The following is an 18,611-nucleotide window of genomic DNA, read 5'->3' on the forward strand; positions in this document are numbered from 1 at the left end:
TGTCCCTGATAACAGTGTCTGTTTTACAGTAGTAGCACATTTTGGCAGTCTTCTGAAGGCCATGGTGGGAGAAGGGCGAGGGGGGGGGAGCTTCCCTCTGTGAGTCAACCCAGAACTATCCATGAGAGGAGAACAGTGATGTCCTTTTGGAACGGACAAACATCTCTCTGTTGTAGCGTCCCTGTACGTCCTGGCCGTCTGACTGACCACATTAACCTCCGGGCGGCGCAGCCAAACAGGGTTACAGTAGCATACAACGCAAAGGGCCCCACTGTCCATGTTACTGCGCAAACAAACCGACTGCACATTGTTCAGGAAACGATCCTAATCCACAGAGAAAAATCAATACAAAGCAACATTATTTTTCATTATTATAAAAAAAAAATAATAATAAAAATAAACACAATTCATTAATGTCTCTTGATAGATGTGAAAGGGTGTAAAAGGTTTCAAGACCAAAAAAAAGCAACAAAACAACAAAACATAAACATGGGACAAACAAGCAGCAGGTAAACAAACTTCCAGTCAGGCACACCCTCGGATGGATCCATGGGAATTGTGAAGAGTGTGTGGGATTGTATGTGAGCTTTAGAGGAAAAAAACAACAACTGTGAAATCCAAAACAGTCTTGAATTTTAAAACATTTTAAAAAGTCTTGAAGTCTGTCTCAATTCGTACTCATTAAGATCCCGAATTTGTCTCCCTGGCTGGAAAATTGCGACCGAAGCCAGAACGAGTCACAGCGGTGAACACACGTAAAACTGAGTGGAGACTTGTGTGCAAAAAAAAAAAAAAAAAGGCAAAAATGTTCAATTATTCAAGACGCTCTCATTAACCATTTTCCAGGAACACGGGAAAACTCATGTGGTGTAACAAATGCGGTTAATGGATTGTGAACAGGGCTAGTTGGAGACCATGGTCCATCCACTGGATGTTTTTCATATCGGGGTGGGGGGGGGATCCAGGGATTCGTGACTGGGGAAGGAGAAGGCTTATCGGCTGCTGTGGGACAGCGTCCACTGTGCACATGTAGATGTGCCTTTCCGGAGTCTGCGACACACAGTTCCTGTCAGTTTATACAGACAATCTGTATCTCACTCTGCTTAAGTTAACCTCATCTGTCCTTTCACTGAGTCGACAAGCATGTCAAATCTCTTTGCTCATTTGGATATCTCGTTTTCACCCTACAAGGATACACTGAAATAGAACTAAAATAGGAACAGCAGGTTCAGGTGAGGGAAGGGGATAAGATATATTAGGACATACAAATGAAACAAACACAGAAAAAAAGACTCAAGATTCAAACCGAGATTCAAATCAAGATTCATTCTATAATGTTTGTGACTGCTAAGCAACCATGGTAGTTTTATAACGAATGACTCCTTTCCAGCAGAACTTAATAGTCAGTATTAAATAATTACAGCAGCTCCCAGTTCTCTGGTATACTGATGGATAATATTGGTGTTTTCCCTGCAAAACACATTCATTGGGCTCTTACCGCTTGTTTTCATTTAGATGACCTGGGGGCATCTGAAGGTGGGTGTAGGTTACTTGGTTACTTAGCTACAGGCTCGAGTCAATGCTCCAGGAGGAAAATGAGCGTGATGGACCCCCCCCACCCCCCGAGAAAACGCTTTCATCTGAGCTTGCCCTGCCAAACCGTTTGCGGTTTCATCATAAATCTATGCAATGGCAAAAGGGGGTATCACCAAATGACACGGCATGATAATGAAACCGCATTGATTGCTGTATTAGGCTGAGCAGTGAAACTTATACTGTCAGATTATGCTTCATTTATGGCACGGTTAACATCATAAATAATCCTTTGGACGTCTTTAAACGACAAGACCGTGTTTGACGGTAAATAGGCTTTCCTCTTTGTCTGTACAGTTTCTCTGCTGCTAGACATTTAACCGGGATGTGTGTCCTTTCTTCATTTCGCCCAGAGAGTACCAGTTCACTGAGAACCACAAAACACTCGTCCACCGAAGCATGCTATTCCGATTTGTCATCGGGGACAGAGAAAGTTCTAGTTCACTGACAGGAGCATAAGCAATGGTTAGACACCGATGCATAAGATATTAAACGACCAAAGTAAACAAGAAGTCAGAGTCATGGTGGATGACCGTTGGTTGCCATTTTTTTCTGGACAGGGTAGGAAACAGTGAAAAATAACTAATAACTGATAAAGTACCTCAATATCATCCTGCCCCCCCCCCTTCCCCAAAAAGAAGACTGCAACATTTTTTAATAAAAATAAAAAATAAATAAAACGGTGTGCAATAGAGGAAGAGAACAGCTGATAAGGACTGAGAGGGAACAGGGAAGAGAAGCATAAGGTTCGAGTCTTATCTTACATAATATACATTAGGCACATTATAGCGACGCTGGCCAGCCCCTGAGCAAACAGAAGTCTCTGCATAGAGATCCGCTACGCTGTCAGGTACACGGCGTGAAGAATGCTAGGGCTCAAATGCAGAACCAGACCTGAGAGAAAGACAGGGAATCTATATATTAGCTGAGGCACTGTTGTACGCTGTCCTGCGGTTTGTAACGATCGTCGTAAATACTCTTTGCTGGAATCCAGGAGCAGTAAGACGTGAGGATGTTCTTCCCCCAGGCCACAGGCTATTGAGAAGATTGAGTCGAGATGAAATGGACCATTAAGAGTTTCATTGTGACGGTACGCTGTTCACATTTTCACTCTCCGCCGCCATCACTCTGGGTTCTTTATTAACGGGCCTTTCTGAAACTGTTATAACACTCTGATACCACCTTCCAGTCACTGCTCACAATACTCAGACACACAGACAGCACCGGACACATAGAGGGGCTGGACAAGCAAAGGTATTTACCCCTTCATGGCAACAAAATCCAACTTTTTGCAATATTGGGACTGAATTCAAGAATACAGTGACATACAATCACACATATTACTTTCTAAATATCGACCAAGTATGTCATAATTTATCATTACCTTGCTAAAGAATCCATGGATTCTTGAGTTGGTGGTAAACACACGTACAGGCCAGCTTTTTATTCACTGGTGCTTGCAGGTCAGTCTGGAAGCCTGAAATGAGGCCTGTTATGTCTGAGAGATTTAACTGTGCTCTGAGCTACTCTGAGTAACCCCGAAACAAAAAAGAAAAGAAAAGAAAAGAAAAAAAAAAAAAAAAACAGGGATTCTCTCTCTCCGCCAAACCGAGAGGCGATGAACCTCCGTAGTCCCTGACTCCAGAAGAGAGAGGAAAGCTTTGGGCCATGAAAATTGTACCCTACCACACATCAAAAGCAACTTGGCAATTCAATACGCGCGTCCGCTCTTCCAGCGAAACAAACACACGCGGCATGGCGAAAACGTCTTTCCTTTAATAGACTCTGAAGCGTGCTTTTTTTTGCCCTCGTAGTCTGTTCTATAAAACGCCCATCAGTGTTCCTTAAAGCAGTCTCACAGCAGAGACGAATCTACACACCATGTAAACGTGCACGCGGCGGCGGCAGCAGTCAGGCCGCGAACAAAGACAACTTACCACAAAGACAGCTTACTGCCAAGCCTTTTATTACTGTCCCCATAAGCACTCAGAAGGGAAAACTCAATTCGGGATATTGTTTTAACATATTTCCTACGCCCCCCCCCCCAATGTAATCTTTCTGTACTCTGTTCCTTTTGCCTTTGTCGCTATCCATATCCTCGTTATTTCCATAAGATCTCTGTCTTTCTCTTTTCTGCACCCGCTCCCTGGTTCCCGCTCTCATTCTGTCCTGCCGAGGGAAGGATGTCGGTGCTGCGGTTGAGGGATATTGCAGGTTATGAGGTTCCAAGTCAAAGAAAAACAACATATGATTTTAGTCTCCACCCGGTTTGAAAAATCCTGATGCTATTTTAACGTGCGGGATAACACCTTAAAAAAAAAAAAAGTCACGATTTACAGACTCAGAAAAACATTTTATCATGTCCCGCAAAAAATATTAAAGAGGCTGATGCATTCGCTATGTCTCACTGAGCCTATGCAGTTTCACCAAGGCAAAGATCAGTTTCCACATCCTGCAGTCTGTTAAAGGATAACTCGCCCCGTTCCAAATCAGTCAAACCAACAAGTCACTGAGTCACTGACAAGATGCAAAACTCAGTCTGAAAGCATCACTCTACCAGCTCAGAGCACTGACACATACACGAAGCACGAACATGAACTCAAACAAAACTCTAGAGAACTAAAGCAATTACTACAGTTTTAAAGCGACATAACTAATGAAAACAACCATAAAACATCAGGGGGAAAAAGAGAGAAAAGTAACAGCTTTACGTGACCTCAAAACAACATCACGGTGTCACACAAACATCACAGGAACCTATCCTGTCTGAGGTCGACCAGCCTGAGGTTAACCACTAACCTGAGTGCAACCTCGAAGCTTTCCCAGACCACCAAAGACTCCGTGACCTCACATTACCGTGAATTACATGGCAGTTCTTGTGAACTGGTTCTATCTTCTGCACCCAAATGTAAGTAAGTAAATAAACAAATAAATGAATATACAAACAAACAAACAAATCAAAATGAAAGGGTCTGAACGTGAGTTGGAGCCCTGACCTTCTGACTTTAACTAAAATGATCAGTCTTTGAACTCATTCACGCAACTTGGGCCTCGAGGCTTAATCTGGTTGTCATGGCAACCCGCCACCCATAATCAAGAGAGCGCTGTCTGCTCAAGGCACAGGCTTCTGATGGCAGAGATAAGGACCAGAGCCATGAAGCTGACATCAAAGTGAAAGTCCATTCTAATCAGCATCACTAACTAACAAGCCCTGAGGTGACCCTGAGGGAGGTGGCCCAGGGCAGCTCGTCACAAAACCTCCGTAAAGAGCTTAGAAGCCAGGTCCCACTACAAATGTGAGGTTAAAAAATAAAACAAACACTCACAGAGATGTCGAAGATCTCCTCTGTGTCGTCCAGCATGCGTACTCTGACGGCCACGTGTCTTCCAGAGGGCATGGCAGGCGGCTTGAGCCCAGGGTCCAGCGTGCTGATGCCCAGGGTCTCCGCCGCCCCTAAACGCTGACCAGCTGACAAGCTGGGCTCTGGCTCCGCCATCGTCTTCCTCAGAATCTTCTCACACCTGCAGATAAGTTAAGACATGATCAGAAGTACAGACGGACCACAGCAGCCGACTAATCAATCAATCAATCAATCAATCAGGCACTCTGTGAATTTTATATCGATTTTTCAACGGTCAACGGTAACCATGTTTAAACTGAAAAACAACAAATATTGCGGACACAGTTGAAACTGGCACGAACGCATTGGCACAGCACTGTGAGAGTGGCATAAGCCAGGGACTGACGTCAGTCGTAAACACACTCACTTCTCCCTGTATGTCAAGTGCCAATCTGGGGGGAGTAATATTTAAATAAGTGTTTATTTTGCACTGATTAAAACACCGATTAACAGCATCACTTTGAAATCAATCGCTACAGTTTCCAAAGCGCATTAATAAACAGTCTACACACTGATAATAAATAGCCAACAGGTCAGTCTGAGGCAGAGAGACTGGAGTCAGCCCGTAGCTGCGGAGATTTACTGCTGTTTTTGAAACAGAGGTAATAAAATCGTGTATGTATCAATATCTGTCAGAAATTCAACATGGACAAAGCATGACATATTGAAGAGAACGATTTTCAAATGAGTAAATGAAGGAATAAATCATTCACCGTGTCCGAAATGCAAAGGACATGCAAAAGAGGCACGGCCCTGCTCTCGTGATGATGGTGGTCACATGACTCGATGAACTGCTCATACTAATCACTGATTGGTCAACCATGAGAAATCATAGACAACGGCTGAAATCGTAGACAACTGCTGAAATCACGGTCAACTGCTGGACACAAGCCAAATATCTGACAGCTGACAGTTAAATGTCACATAGTGAAACACAAGAAACTTGCGAAACCCAACATAAAGTGCATTTTTTAAAACTGAATGGAACATCAAGAGAACATTACAATGGCAAAAATGCAGCTTTAGGATGAAGGCGAAGCAAAAAAACGGGAGGCATGAGGACCCAGAGGTCTGCGTGGGAGGCAGGTCTGTGTACAGCCTTAATGAAAAGAAGTGTTTTCACTCTGAACTAATGTGCTGCAACTACAGCCCAGTGGAAAAGCAATCAGTTCACCCTCCATCTTATGTGTGATCTCAGATTACAAAGAGCACTTCACACATAAGGCATGACACAGATCTGGGACACCCTCCCTTCTACATCTGTGAGCAGACAAATTTCTCCGAATGTCTGTGAGAAATGAGGAAGAGCCTGGATTAACTTGATATGTGTGATTCTGTACACAGGTGTGATTTTAGTGAGACTGTCACTAAATGTAAAAAAAAAACTCAAAAAAAAACAAAACAAAAAACCCCTGAAAGATCTGCTGCGTGCAGTAAAGCTGGTTTTGAGGCCGTTCAGGATTCCCAGTGTGATAAAGAGTTTTCTGTGTGCACAGTCAGATTAACGTACAACAAAGCAAACAGGCACAATTTCCTGTGAAAGCAATGAAGACAAACTCAATCACAGGAGAGCAGGCAGAGCTGCCCAGCGGCTGGCAGCAGGAGACGCTGAACAGGGGCCAGCTGATAACCACCAGCCTCCGCATCCTCCACAATCTCCACAACCACGTCTGGGTGTGACCAGTTCCCACAAACATCAGGACACGAGTGGAACAGAGAACCCCAATTATATTTAAACCCCATCACAAAATCAACAGAATCTTGAAATGCTTTATATGCAAGTGTAACATATGTTACACACAATAGCCATTACATACTACCAGACTCTTCATATTTCGTCAGACCGACGTAACAGTTTGGCCAAATCTTTACCAGGGAAAATGGGTGTCACCACAGGTCTGTCAACTTCCATTTGGAATGCAAATCACTCCGGGGCTTGAGTTGATGCTTCTATAAATTAGCACTCCTCAGGTATTAGGATAATCCATCACAAAAACAAAAACAAAAACAAGCTTTAGAGCAAGGATTAAAAAAAAATTACATTCCACCTTGGGAAGTTTGTTTGAAAGCTGCAATAAAGGGTTCATTGTAGACTACGAGTGATCAGTGCCCCCCACCCCCCACCCCCCACCCCATCCTTTTTGGCATCCCAGAAGCCTCCCCTGCAGAGTGGATAGTTCCACACTGTTTATCACACATTCCGGGGCAGTGATGTCATACTAAGACCCAAACAGAGGGGGCAGTGCAGCTGGCCTCACAGGGTGGACTCCTAACACACACTTCTGAACTGAACACCCTCAAACACATATTCAACCGTTAAGGTCGGATTCATGCTTCAGGTGACAGAGGAGATGCATGTATTAAGCCAGAGTGTTTCCTGACTTCAATATTGGCAGAGGCCCGCAAATTTCGCTTCTTAGAGTTAGCAAGCAGAGGAAAGTATCTGCTTTGCTTAACATCCACAAGAACAAGGTGAAAGATATACTGACAGTCACTAGTTTCTTTTGACAACTGACTTTTTTTTTTTGGCTTAAACGCAACATAATGTCAGTCTGTGTGTGGTTTATAGTAATAATTGTGAATTATGGCATATATTCCAGTTTTTCATTCACACTGAACGGAGAACGAAAAAACTGATCAAAGGATTCCTGTTACTGGGTCACAGGAATCGTTTTTGATTCTCCTCGGTGCCTCATGCCTGAAATTGAATTTTCCTCATGTAAAGAGGAACAGATGACCATTCCATCACAATTCAGCTCACAACATCAGCTGTTATTAAAAACTGAAACCTGTTTGCTAGTTCTACAGTCTCACAGGACCTAATTAAATTACCCATTTGTTCAGCATAGCCTGGTTTTAGCTTCATTACACACAATGAATATTCAGCGTGAAACATTTCAAACTGCCGAACAAACTGACATCCCAAATGAATAATCCCAGAATGGGTAAGTGCTGCTAATCACTTACACCTGGGCACACAGTTTCTCTGACACACACACACACACACACACGCAGTCACATATGTGAGGGTGAACAGTTGTGAAAGGGTGGTGGTGGGGATGATATCACTGCCAGCTTTGGTCATATAAAAATCTGCCCCTGATATTATTATATTCAGTAAGTAAATTTAAAGGATATGACTATGCAAAAACCACAGTGCACTTTTAACCACACAGTATTTAAGCTACTAAGGAATTTCCATACCACAATAATAAACTCAACATACAAAAATAATAAGTTTCTTTGCATTTTTGACATCATAATGAGAAAAGACCTCCTCCTGTCAGCTACATAAACATTTTATTCAGAGACAGTATACATCTACTTTCCCTTGCTTCCCAGCTTTCATTACTCTGCCAACAACTGAGCTGTAAAAACCAAGTGCAAGTGTGTGTCCAAGAATTATTTCAAAATGTGATCATTTGAAATTCCACTCGCTCTCCTTCCCTTGCCTGCCCCCCCCCCCCCCCCCCACCTCTTGAATCAGCTGATCAGACAGAACACAAAGCTCTGGATCACAGAGAATGAAAAAAGACACTGTTATCATTCTGGTAAAAACTCATAAAACAGTCTCCATGAATATATTGATGAACAAAGGGCCAAGAGCTTCAGTTAAGGTCAAATGTCAAAGCCTGATCCCATGATCCCGGATGACATATGACTTTGAGGAGGTTGTTTGGCACAGAGGGGTTTCATAAGGATCTCCACTCTGTCTAACCTGCTTTTGAATGTGTTGTCTGGAAAGTTCCTCCTAAGCACATGTGCATGCATGTGTGCATGTGTGTGTAAGGGGGAGAGAGAGAGAGAGAGAGAGAGAGAGAGAGAGAGAGAGAGAGAGAGAGAGAGAGAGAGCCATGTTGACCAAGGGTTTTGGTTGGAACAGAGGTTCCTCTGTCAGCACAGGAAAACAGACTCCTTCATTGTATGGTCTAAATCATGTACTATTTTCTGCAACAGCTGGACCGCATTACAACCACTAAGTCTGCCTGAGTAATAAGACATTCAGCTGCTCACTCCAATGTGCATGCATTCGATTTCAATACTGGTATTCCCAGTTAAACGGAGACTGTAGGGCGTGGCTATTCAGTTTGATTAATGCTCTGAATGTAGTCCTCAGAGTACATTTGTCCTGAGAACTGACAGATTCTGGATGGTAGCAAAGGTTAGCGTGCGGACTGGGGTGACCCCAGGTCAGCGGTGGATTTCAGTTGTTCTACCGTCTGGCGAACACAAACGCATTTGAACACTCTGATTCCCTCCCAAAGCGACTCTCAACAAAAAATTGGATATTTAAGCAACAATCAGCAAAAGAGATCAATTGTGTTTTGTTATTCAAATCATTCATCGGATGGGCATATGCAAGTCACAAATTACAAAATCCCAAAATCCCTGTTCAAAGTACCACGCTGTGTTGAAAGGTTTTCTATTAAAGGGGGAGGGGCGACTAGTTGACAGTTACCCGTGGCACAAAATCATACTCACGTCACATCGCAAATCTAATTTCACCAAAGGAAAATACCACGGATACCTTTAAACCCCACTTTCACGCATCTGACGAAGGTTTTTTCTCCCGGTTGACTCCTTAAGTCCTTGTAAATCAAGACTCGAATCACTCGTCTGCACCATATAAAACCAAAAAGCTATCTGCAAACAGCTGTCTGTCTTTTGTATGTGTATTACAGATAGGAAAAACGTAAGAAGGCGCGGTACGACCTTTGAAGGTATTTTCAATGATGAATAAAACTGCACTGTTCATACACTGAGAGGAGAGAAACGTCTCACATGGCGACGAGATATTGACGTCCACGTAACGCCCTCTCCAATGTAGGTTAGCAGAGTAATCCTTAAGTTTATTCTGTTAGTGGGCTATCACAGACCCAAGAGAGAGAGAGCTTGCGAACGACGACTCGCGCTGTTTCTACACGTTAACTGGTATACCTGTAGAGGTCCCCTTGAGACGGGCACACCGGGCAGATTTTCTCTTTTTTTTTTTTATTAAATACACACTGATAACATATAACCCTATTCAAATGTTAAATGTATGGAGAGACAAGCCACTGACTGACGCCTAACCGGCTCCTTGGTTACAATATCTCCCACAAGGAATGCCGTGCGAGTCGCCAATGCGGGCATGTGCTAGGGCACGTCCGACTCGATGTATTTTCTTTCTTTTCAATAAACTAAACAAATGTCTTGGATACACACATTTCCTGGATACTGAAAACACTTCGAATTTTTAATACATACACAATAATGCAGCTGAAACTGTCTGATGAGACCAATACGAATTCGAGACTAAGAGGATACAGTTGTGTCGTTATACAGGAAACTGAAGCAGGATCTCTCGTTTTAATCAGGGCAAGTGCAAATGCAACAAGAATTCCAGGTAGCTCGTTTCTATCAAGATACAATACTGATCTCTCTAGCCCTGAAACAAGTTCTAACTGAGCTGCCTCTGTCCAATACACTGAAAGCAACAGTATACCTCACCTTGTTTAATGATCTTTTGAGCAGACGTATGAGTTTCTTTTCCACGGATTCCAGAACAAATTCTGGGATTCAAGTTGGGAACACCGACACCCCCAGTTTTGTTCAAATGATGGTTTCTTCAGAGAAAGCTTTCTTCGTGGTCGCCATGTCGATCGCCTGCTTGTGGAGACGGGATTACATTGAATCAGGCGGCCGGTCCACACTTGGTTGGTTCTCAAACAATGAAGGACGTATAGTGCCTCCAGCCATTGTAATTGGCATTGCACCTATTTAGAAAACGCGTAGTCGAACAAATCATGCATGCACAGAGAGCCATCTAGTGGTTAGACTAAGAAGTGCTAAAAATCTGCCGTTCTCATCCCTGATCTTTCTTCGTTTCATTTCAAATTTAACTCGACACTATGTGTTGTGTAATATACACATACACTTCTGTCATGCACCTTCACTGTTCTACCATTGTTTTTAGACAGTATTAAGGGTGAATATAAAGTGTGTTGGATTCTATTGTCTAAAAGAGACGCAACGAAAAAAAAACCTATTTTTCTGACTCCTTTCTAATTTGTATTTTTCACGTAGCACCCTCAAGCGGTAAAGTTAACGTAGTCTGACATTTACCATTGACCATCCAGATAAACAAAGATGCTGCAATCGCTATTACTTGTCCCATTAAGTGTTGCGTGGAGGACTAAGTGGCATTGATCAGACATTGTCTTGCCATTTACAATACATCTATGACTGTATTACAGCCTTTAACCCTGAGGAGTTCATTCGATACTGATCTGAGTTCACTAAAAATGTTTTGTGTGTGTGTGTGTGTGTGGGGGGGGGGGGGTTGTTTAGGTATTTAACTCAGTGTGGTTCATGTCAACACTGAATGAAAACAGTGAACGTGATGACGCCGTACCTGCCAGCAGAATAAATTATGCCCTTCGTGTCTTGAGATTTCTCCCAATGTAACGACACTGAGAGAGACGAAACCCTACTGAAAAAGAAATTTACTGAAAATCCATGTATGCTGCTGTCTGACATATGCTATGAAAACAGTCAGACAAGAGACATACTGCACAGGATGCCCAAATATGGCATGCTTTCAATTTGGCTACTGATAACCATGACATTTTTAAAACGACCTCTTTTGTGAATGAGCTCTTACGACTAACGCTATATGCCTCCTCATTATCCGGCAGGGTGAGCTGTTGCACGTGCAATCTTTTACTACCAGTATTCCCACAGCAGGGGGCGACAAAAACAAACTTAAAGATCCAATAGCATTACATTGACGGTAGATAGGTGATATGACAGTGATATGACGGTAGATAGGCAACTGATATGAAACGATTTGTGAGGATCTCCCATTGACAGAGAAACACATGACAGTTTAAGAAATGTTTTAAGCTGCACTTTCTGTCTTGAACATATGTTGCTGTTATGGACTCAGTGAAGCATAAATAGGACCGGCAGTTCCCGAAAGAGGGAGTCTGATTGAGACACTTGCTTTGATTATTAATTCAGTTCTCAGAGTAGCTTTTTGGAACATGCCTTCCTCTGAAGGCTTTCAAGTCCTAAAAATAGGTATGCAAGCCAATGCTGTTTGAAAGCAAAAGAAAGAAAGAAAGAAAGAAAGAAAGAAAGTGGATATAAATGTTCTACAAAACCAACATCTAACCAACATGAACCCCAGCTTACAAAGCACGATATGAAGAGTAAGCGCAGTGACATGAGAGAGAGAGAGAGAGAGAGAGAGAGAGAGAGTGCGAGAGAGAGAGAGAGAGAGAGAGAGAGAGAGAGAAGTCTAAAATGTCAACTTCTGAAAAGCATTTGACTTTCATTCACCTCAGACGATAGTCAGAGACAGAGGAGTCAGGTGGTGGGAGTTTGAGGAGAGAAGTGTGATAAACAGACAGAGGGCCTGATTTGGAAACTGCGGTGACTGTGACTGTACAGGGAGCTGCACTGTTTGTTCAGCTGTCAAGTGTTTGGAGTAGGGTGGGGTGGCTGGGGTGGGGTAGGGTAGGGGGCTATGCATCATACTGACACAGAGGGCAAACAGGATTTCGGTCACAGCAAGTGGTTTTGGGGTGGTAATGTGGGGAGGGGTATTGAAAATGACCTGCTTTAGTCCCGAAAAACTGATTTATTGCCCACATAAGGGTTCACTTCAGTCACAAACAAGCTGTAGGCTGTTTTTTTTTTTAATTAATTTGTTTGTTTACTTGTTTTGTTTTGTTTTTTAACTGTGTGACAAATTTCTGTGGCAGTGGAGAACCAGTGTGAGAAGAAAGAATGGGAAGAAAGAATCTTGCAGCCAGCCAGAAAATCATGTCCTGCTCTGAGGCTGATAAGCAGTGACTGACAGTGCTGTAACGAGAATAAACATGTGATTAATCACCGTGTGTATCATGATAAAAAAAAGAAAAAAGGACAGGCTAGGGTTAATCCTGTAACAAAAGAATGCTCATCCAACAGAGAACAAAAGCAATTAATACACAACACATCTGATAACCGTTTCCTTGGCGCATTGATGGAACTACCACAGAAAGAATTCAGACATTATGAATGGAAACAACACGTCCCAGAGTGAGTTCAGTCAGACTTGAGATAGTTCAGTCTCAATGTGTGGGGGTTTTTGGGGGGGGGGGTTTGGAATATTCATTTAATCCCTGTGCTCTTGCAGCATTTTGAAGAGTGAGGAATTTTTTACTGGTGTTGGAGTCCTTCCTGAGAGAGGCACTTTACCTGAATGTTGCCCAGATCACACTTGCTCTCCGTGTCATAGTGGTTCTATTTTTGCTGTGTTTTCAGATTCTCTGATACAAAATCCTTCCTGCCTGTTACTCCAGGGATTAAGGACATTTATTAACTCCGATATGGGTCGAAAGTACAGCAAAGTCAAAGCTTTCATGCATCGCATCAGTAAAGTATTACTGCGTAAGTTAATTATCAGTAAAGTATTACTGCTAAAGTTATATAATTGGAGCACTCCAGTAAAAGTCTGACATTACTTACAGATACGTAATGAAAAAAACACGATTTGATTTTCCTCATCACAATGCTGAAAATAGACTAGCATCCTTAAAGTATGAATATTTATTTCAACCATGAATATTTATTCAATAAACAAATAATTATTCAGTGGTTTCCGCTGTGATTTATGCCTCTAATAAACATTTAGCAGATTAGGCACAGACATATGCTAAATCGCTGCTGCTGCTGCATTATTGCTGATGTTGTTATAATATTTTACATTTCTGTCAAACAAACAAACAAACAAACAAACATATGGGTGGGCTCCACCTCACCATGGTAACAGAAGAATCAGTGGAATGTGGAGTGAAGCTGCTCTCAGCTGGGCTGGGGGAAGAGAGAGTTTAGACATAAGACAAATTCATTAGATTAGCCAAGTTGAGGAGAGCTCACTTACGAGTTCAGCGGGTTCCCTACTCCTTCCGAGGAGAGAGACAGGGGAGATCCAGTCCGGCACACTCTGACAGGTCCTGGACAGGGAATTGACCGTGTACGGTCAGAGCCATAACACTGGGCTCCGTAATGAGGTTAACCTGAGAGAGGATGAAAAATAGGGATGCTCGAGTCTCATGCGGAGAGGTTTACTATCGAGGGCTGTCCATCACAAAGAGGTCTTAAAAGGGTCAGGCAGTGTTTGTTATCACGATATAAATATGTGACAGAAATTTATTAATGTAAACAAGCCTGGTTCATTAACAACTAACATGGGGTATTAATGTCTATGCATGGTGTTATCTTGTAATTACTGCGGTCACTGTGAATTACATGCTTACCAATGAACCTGGAGCAAACTCTACCCTAACAAGGGCAGTACCTTTTTCAACCAGCAGAGGGCTCTCTTTTGTCAGAAGCTACCATGACCACTGCCTTAAGCATGAAGTAGCAGTTTAGGGGGGGAGGGGGGGTATGTCTTGACCTACGCACTGTCTAGATTCTGAGTGTGGTGCTCTGTGTTTGTGTGTGTCCGTGCCCGCGTGTGTGTGTGTGTATCTGCAGAAAAGGGGGATAAGTATTTCCATCACGTCTATTTAGAACAGTTAGCTGTCTCATAATAGAGTCTAAGTTAGGGCACATGGTCATGAACATGCCTGAACACAGAGGATGTAGTGTATTTGGGATGAGAGGTCATTTTCTCTCCTTTCCGTTTTTCCTTTTCGATACGACCGACATTTCATATATGAATGAAACTACAGGAAAAAAAATTCCATTGAAAAACCTCTGTGTGTCTGCATATGGCCATATTTACATAGACAAGCAAGAGATGTTCCTACGCAACAAATAGTTGAAATTGTACTGAATCTCTGATATACAGAGGCTCTTCCCAAAAAAAAGGACACTGATTTTCAATATGAATTAAAAATGCACAGCTGCATTTTTTAAGACACAGTGGGGTTTTTTTTTTTTTTTTTCAACACCCAATGTTGTCCGATCAACCCCCACTCACTCGATTCTATTCGCTCCTACAGCTGCAAATTAGACTGTGAAATTGACAACTCATGTGTTGCCATCTGGTTGCCATGACACCTAGTAATTAAGGGCCTCATGCCAGTCTTTAGCAAGCCTGTGCTTTACATGTCTCTGTCTCACTTACTGGTCCTGCTCTCCAAGCCTGCGTCTCCTCCGCAGCAACGAATCCAACACTTACAGCAAATGAGACACATTCATATTATGCAGTACAGACACACGCATGACGTATGAACAGTATGTGGTCATGTGCAGTGATTTTGAGTAAGAGTTGACAGACAGGACATGTCATGTGCTGTATGCAAACACAAACCTCATGTGCTGGCTCACTTTTAGAGAAAGGGAAGACTTTTAACGAGCACAGAGGGCAAACACATGTGAATGGGGGTGTTCTGTCTGACAGTGACATGCACTGATATCACACGATGAAGAAAGGCCTTTTGGTCTTTTGGTTTGTGTTAAATGAAAGCTGCCATTATCTTAATTAGCTCTTTCTTTCTTTCTTTTTTTCTTTCTTTCTTTTTTTCGCTGTCTCTCCATCGTTCTCTTTCTCTTTCTCTCTCTCTCTCTCTTTCTCTCTCTCTGTCTAATTAGCCTAAGCCCATGAGGAAGCTGTGTTTTGCATGTGATGCAGTTTTGGGCTGGGGGGGGGGGGGGGGGGGGCAGTGCAGAGCAGATGCCCCCGCCAACAGCAAGAGGAGTGATTCTTCACCCAAGAAATGACAGACTCAGAGGTCACGCAAGTGCCCATTTCTCTACACACTCACACACACACACACACACACACACACACACACACAGCAACACATACACACACACACACACACACACACGCGTGTAGACACAGCAACACACACTCTTAATAGGTCAATACATTACCTTTTCTCTGCAGATTGGATAAACAGGCCAATGCTGCTTACACAAGGTCTTTAATGATTCATTATTTGCCCAAGTGGAAAAAACTCACTTTCATAAATTCTTTTGAAAGTTGACATGAGCAGTTACCCCACCTCATACAGGGTTAATGTTAAACACTTCTGGAGTGGAAAGTCTGACTAGTTCCCCTTCATCCACAGAGCAGCCTGCCTGTGTGTGTGTGTGTTGAGTGTGTGTTTGTGTGTGCACCCGCGCTGTGATCTGCAGTCTCTGCATTCCACGCCTGCAGTGAAGGAGCGTTTGTTAGAGAGAGGGGAGGGCAGGAGGCGTCGCTGGGGAGGGCAGGAGGCGTCGCTAGGGAGGGCGGGGGGTAAGAGAGGAGGTAACGTGGGTGCAGTCTTTACCCCAGTCACAGGGTTAAGGAGAGGAGAGAGATGGCGTGACTAACCTCCCCCTCCGCGCCTCTCGACTTGGCGTATAACGCGGCGGCGTAAGGATTCCAGCTGGAACTAAACGTGTACACAGCGCTGAGACTACTGCTGGACAGGTAAACTATGAGTCAGCTTATTCTTAATACATGAACCCAGAACTTCAGAACCTTGGCATTTTTTGCAAAGTGTTGGAGTCAGAGCAGTGCCCCCATACCCCACCCCACCCTGCCCCGCCTCACCGACCAACCTCAGCTGACTGACTGACCGGCTGGCTGAGCGCCTGCCTAAGAGCAATCTACAGTAGAATTAAGGTTCATTGTTTGAGATTAAAACCCATAAGAAACACATAAAACCCATAAGAAACACATAAAACCCATAAGAAACACACTTATAACTGGCACCGGAATATTCATGAAAGTTTTCCTACACACAGTTGAATTTCCACTGATGTCAACACCATTACATATGTGCTAATATATGTATACGTACTCAGAAAAATTCATATAAATGTCCCCTTTATGTATCATATCAATTTCTAGGTTTAATCCCAGAAATTTCAGTTAGAACTAAGAGGCACCTCTCTCTAAAAGCTACAGAGAGAGAGTCCACACCACGCGCACAGAGAAGAATGACCAAAGAGGCCTCAGAGGAATCTGTTGACATATGTCTCATAGGATACACAGAGAGAGAGAGAGAGAGAGAGAAAGAGAGAGAGAGAGAGAGAGAGAGAGAGAGAGAGAGAAAGAGAGAGAAACATCTTAGGTTCCATTAACAAGTGACTCCACTGAGAGAGAGATGGAGTGTGCTGCTGGTGTCTGTGCCCGGGGAGTAACTCTGTGAGACAAAGCGAGAGACAAACCGTCGGAGAAGGTGTACAGATCCGTGAGGGGAGTCTCACTTCTTTCTCTCTCTCTCTCTCTCTCTCTCTCTCTCTCTCTCTCTCTCTCTCTCTCTCTCCCCCTTTTCTTTTTTTTTAAGCGTTTCATCTTTCATTCTGGTATTCAACACCCCACCTTCGACACCCTTGGCAAAAGGAATGGTTTTAAACTGGAGCAACCCCAAAGACAGCTGGACTACAGAAACACGAGTCATTACCAGAGCTATCCCTGACAGCTGTAAAAAGTTCATCATTTTTTTTTAACCTCAGTTCATTCAGATGAGGGCATCTCTGGTTCACAGGAGGACAAGAGTCAACATTTAAACCTGACTCAATCTTCCTCTGAGACCACTCCCCCAAACCCCACCCCTCTTCCATCAATCTTCCTCTAAGACCACTCCCCCAAACCCCCACTCCTCTTCCATCAACCTTCCTCTAAGTCAACCTTCCTCAATCACCCCCCCCCCCCCCCTTCGGTCAAAACACACTGTGCAATAACATACGTTTTCAAAAGCAGGACAACACAATATTTCCTCTTATTTACCGTACAAATTCCCTGGATCTCTGTGCCAACATCAAATAAAAACTTCTTCTCTATGAAGTACTGATTTAAGTTGAACAAGCCCATTATCTTCCTAAAACAATACAAAACAAAACAAAACAAAACAAAAAGAAAGAAACAAACAAACAAACAAAAATACAGCTGGAAAGTTTGTGTTTTTGCTGAGTTCGTGCCTGTGTGGCTGGAAGGTTCTAGAGCTGCTCCACCTAACACTCTGCTCCTGTGACAGTGAGTGATGGAGTAGGACCAACAGAGACATGGGCTATGAAATGAGACAGTGGTCTTATATTACAATGATAACAGTCTGTCAGTAATAACTAAATGAGACAGACAGCACTGGATAACAGTCTGTCAGTAATAACTAAATGAGACAGACAGCACTGGATGACAATCTGTCAGTAATAACTTAATGAGACAGACAGCACTGGATGACAATCTGTCAGTAATAACTAAATGAGACAGACAGCACTGGATAACAATCTGTCAGTAATAACTTAATGAGACAGACAGCACTGGATAACAATCTGTCAGTAATAACTTAATGAGACAGACAGCACTGGATAACAATCTGTCAGTAATAACTAAATGGGACAGACAGCACTGGATAAGTCTGTCAGTAATAACTAAATGAGACAGACAGCACTGGATAACAGTCTGTCAGTAATAACTAAATGAGACAGACAGCACTGGATAACAATCTGTCAGTAATAACTAAATGAGACAGACAGCACTGGATAACAATCTGTCAGTAATAACTAAATGGGACAGACAGCACTGGATAACAGTCTGTCAGTAATAACTAAATGTGACAGACAGCACTGGATGACAATCTGTCAGTAATAACTAAATGAGACAGACAGCACTGGATAACAGTCTGTCAGTAATAACTAAAT

The 18,611-nt window shown here is 43.0% G+C and overlaps 1 protein-coding gene across 1 annotated transcript in view; it reads right to left on the reverse strand.

Moving 5' to 3' along the window:
* LOC115822204 (FERM, ARHGEF and pleckstrin domain-containing protein 1) overlaps window positions 1-10,578 on the reverse strand; it is a 49,413-nt gene extending 38,835 nt beyond the window's left edge. Inside the window, exons 1-2 of the mRNA XM_030785920.1 lie at window positions 10,485-10,578; window positions 4,920-5,115 (exon numbers count right to left, since the gene is read on the reverse strand). Of these exons, the coding sequence (XP_030641780.1) occupies window positions 4,920-5,090 (171 nt within the window). The 5' untranslated portion in view covers window positions 5,091-5,115; window positions 10,485-10,578. The remainder of the gene's footprint in view (window positions 1-4,919; window positions 5,116-10,484) is intronic.
* Window positions 10,579-18,611: the final 8,033 nt, after the last annotated feature.

This window comes from Chanos chanos, chromosome 10 (assembly GCF_902362185.1).
Source record: "Chanos chanos chromosome 10, fChaCha1.1, whole genome shotgun sequence".
Classification (NCBI taxonomy): Eukaryota; Metazoa; Chordata; class Actinopteri; order Gonorynchiformes; family Chanidae; genus Chanos; species Chanos chanos.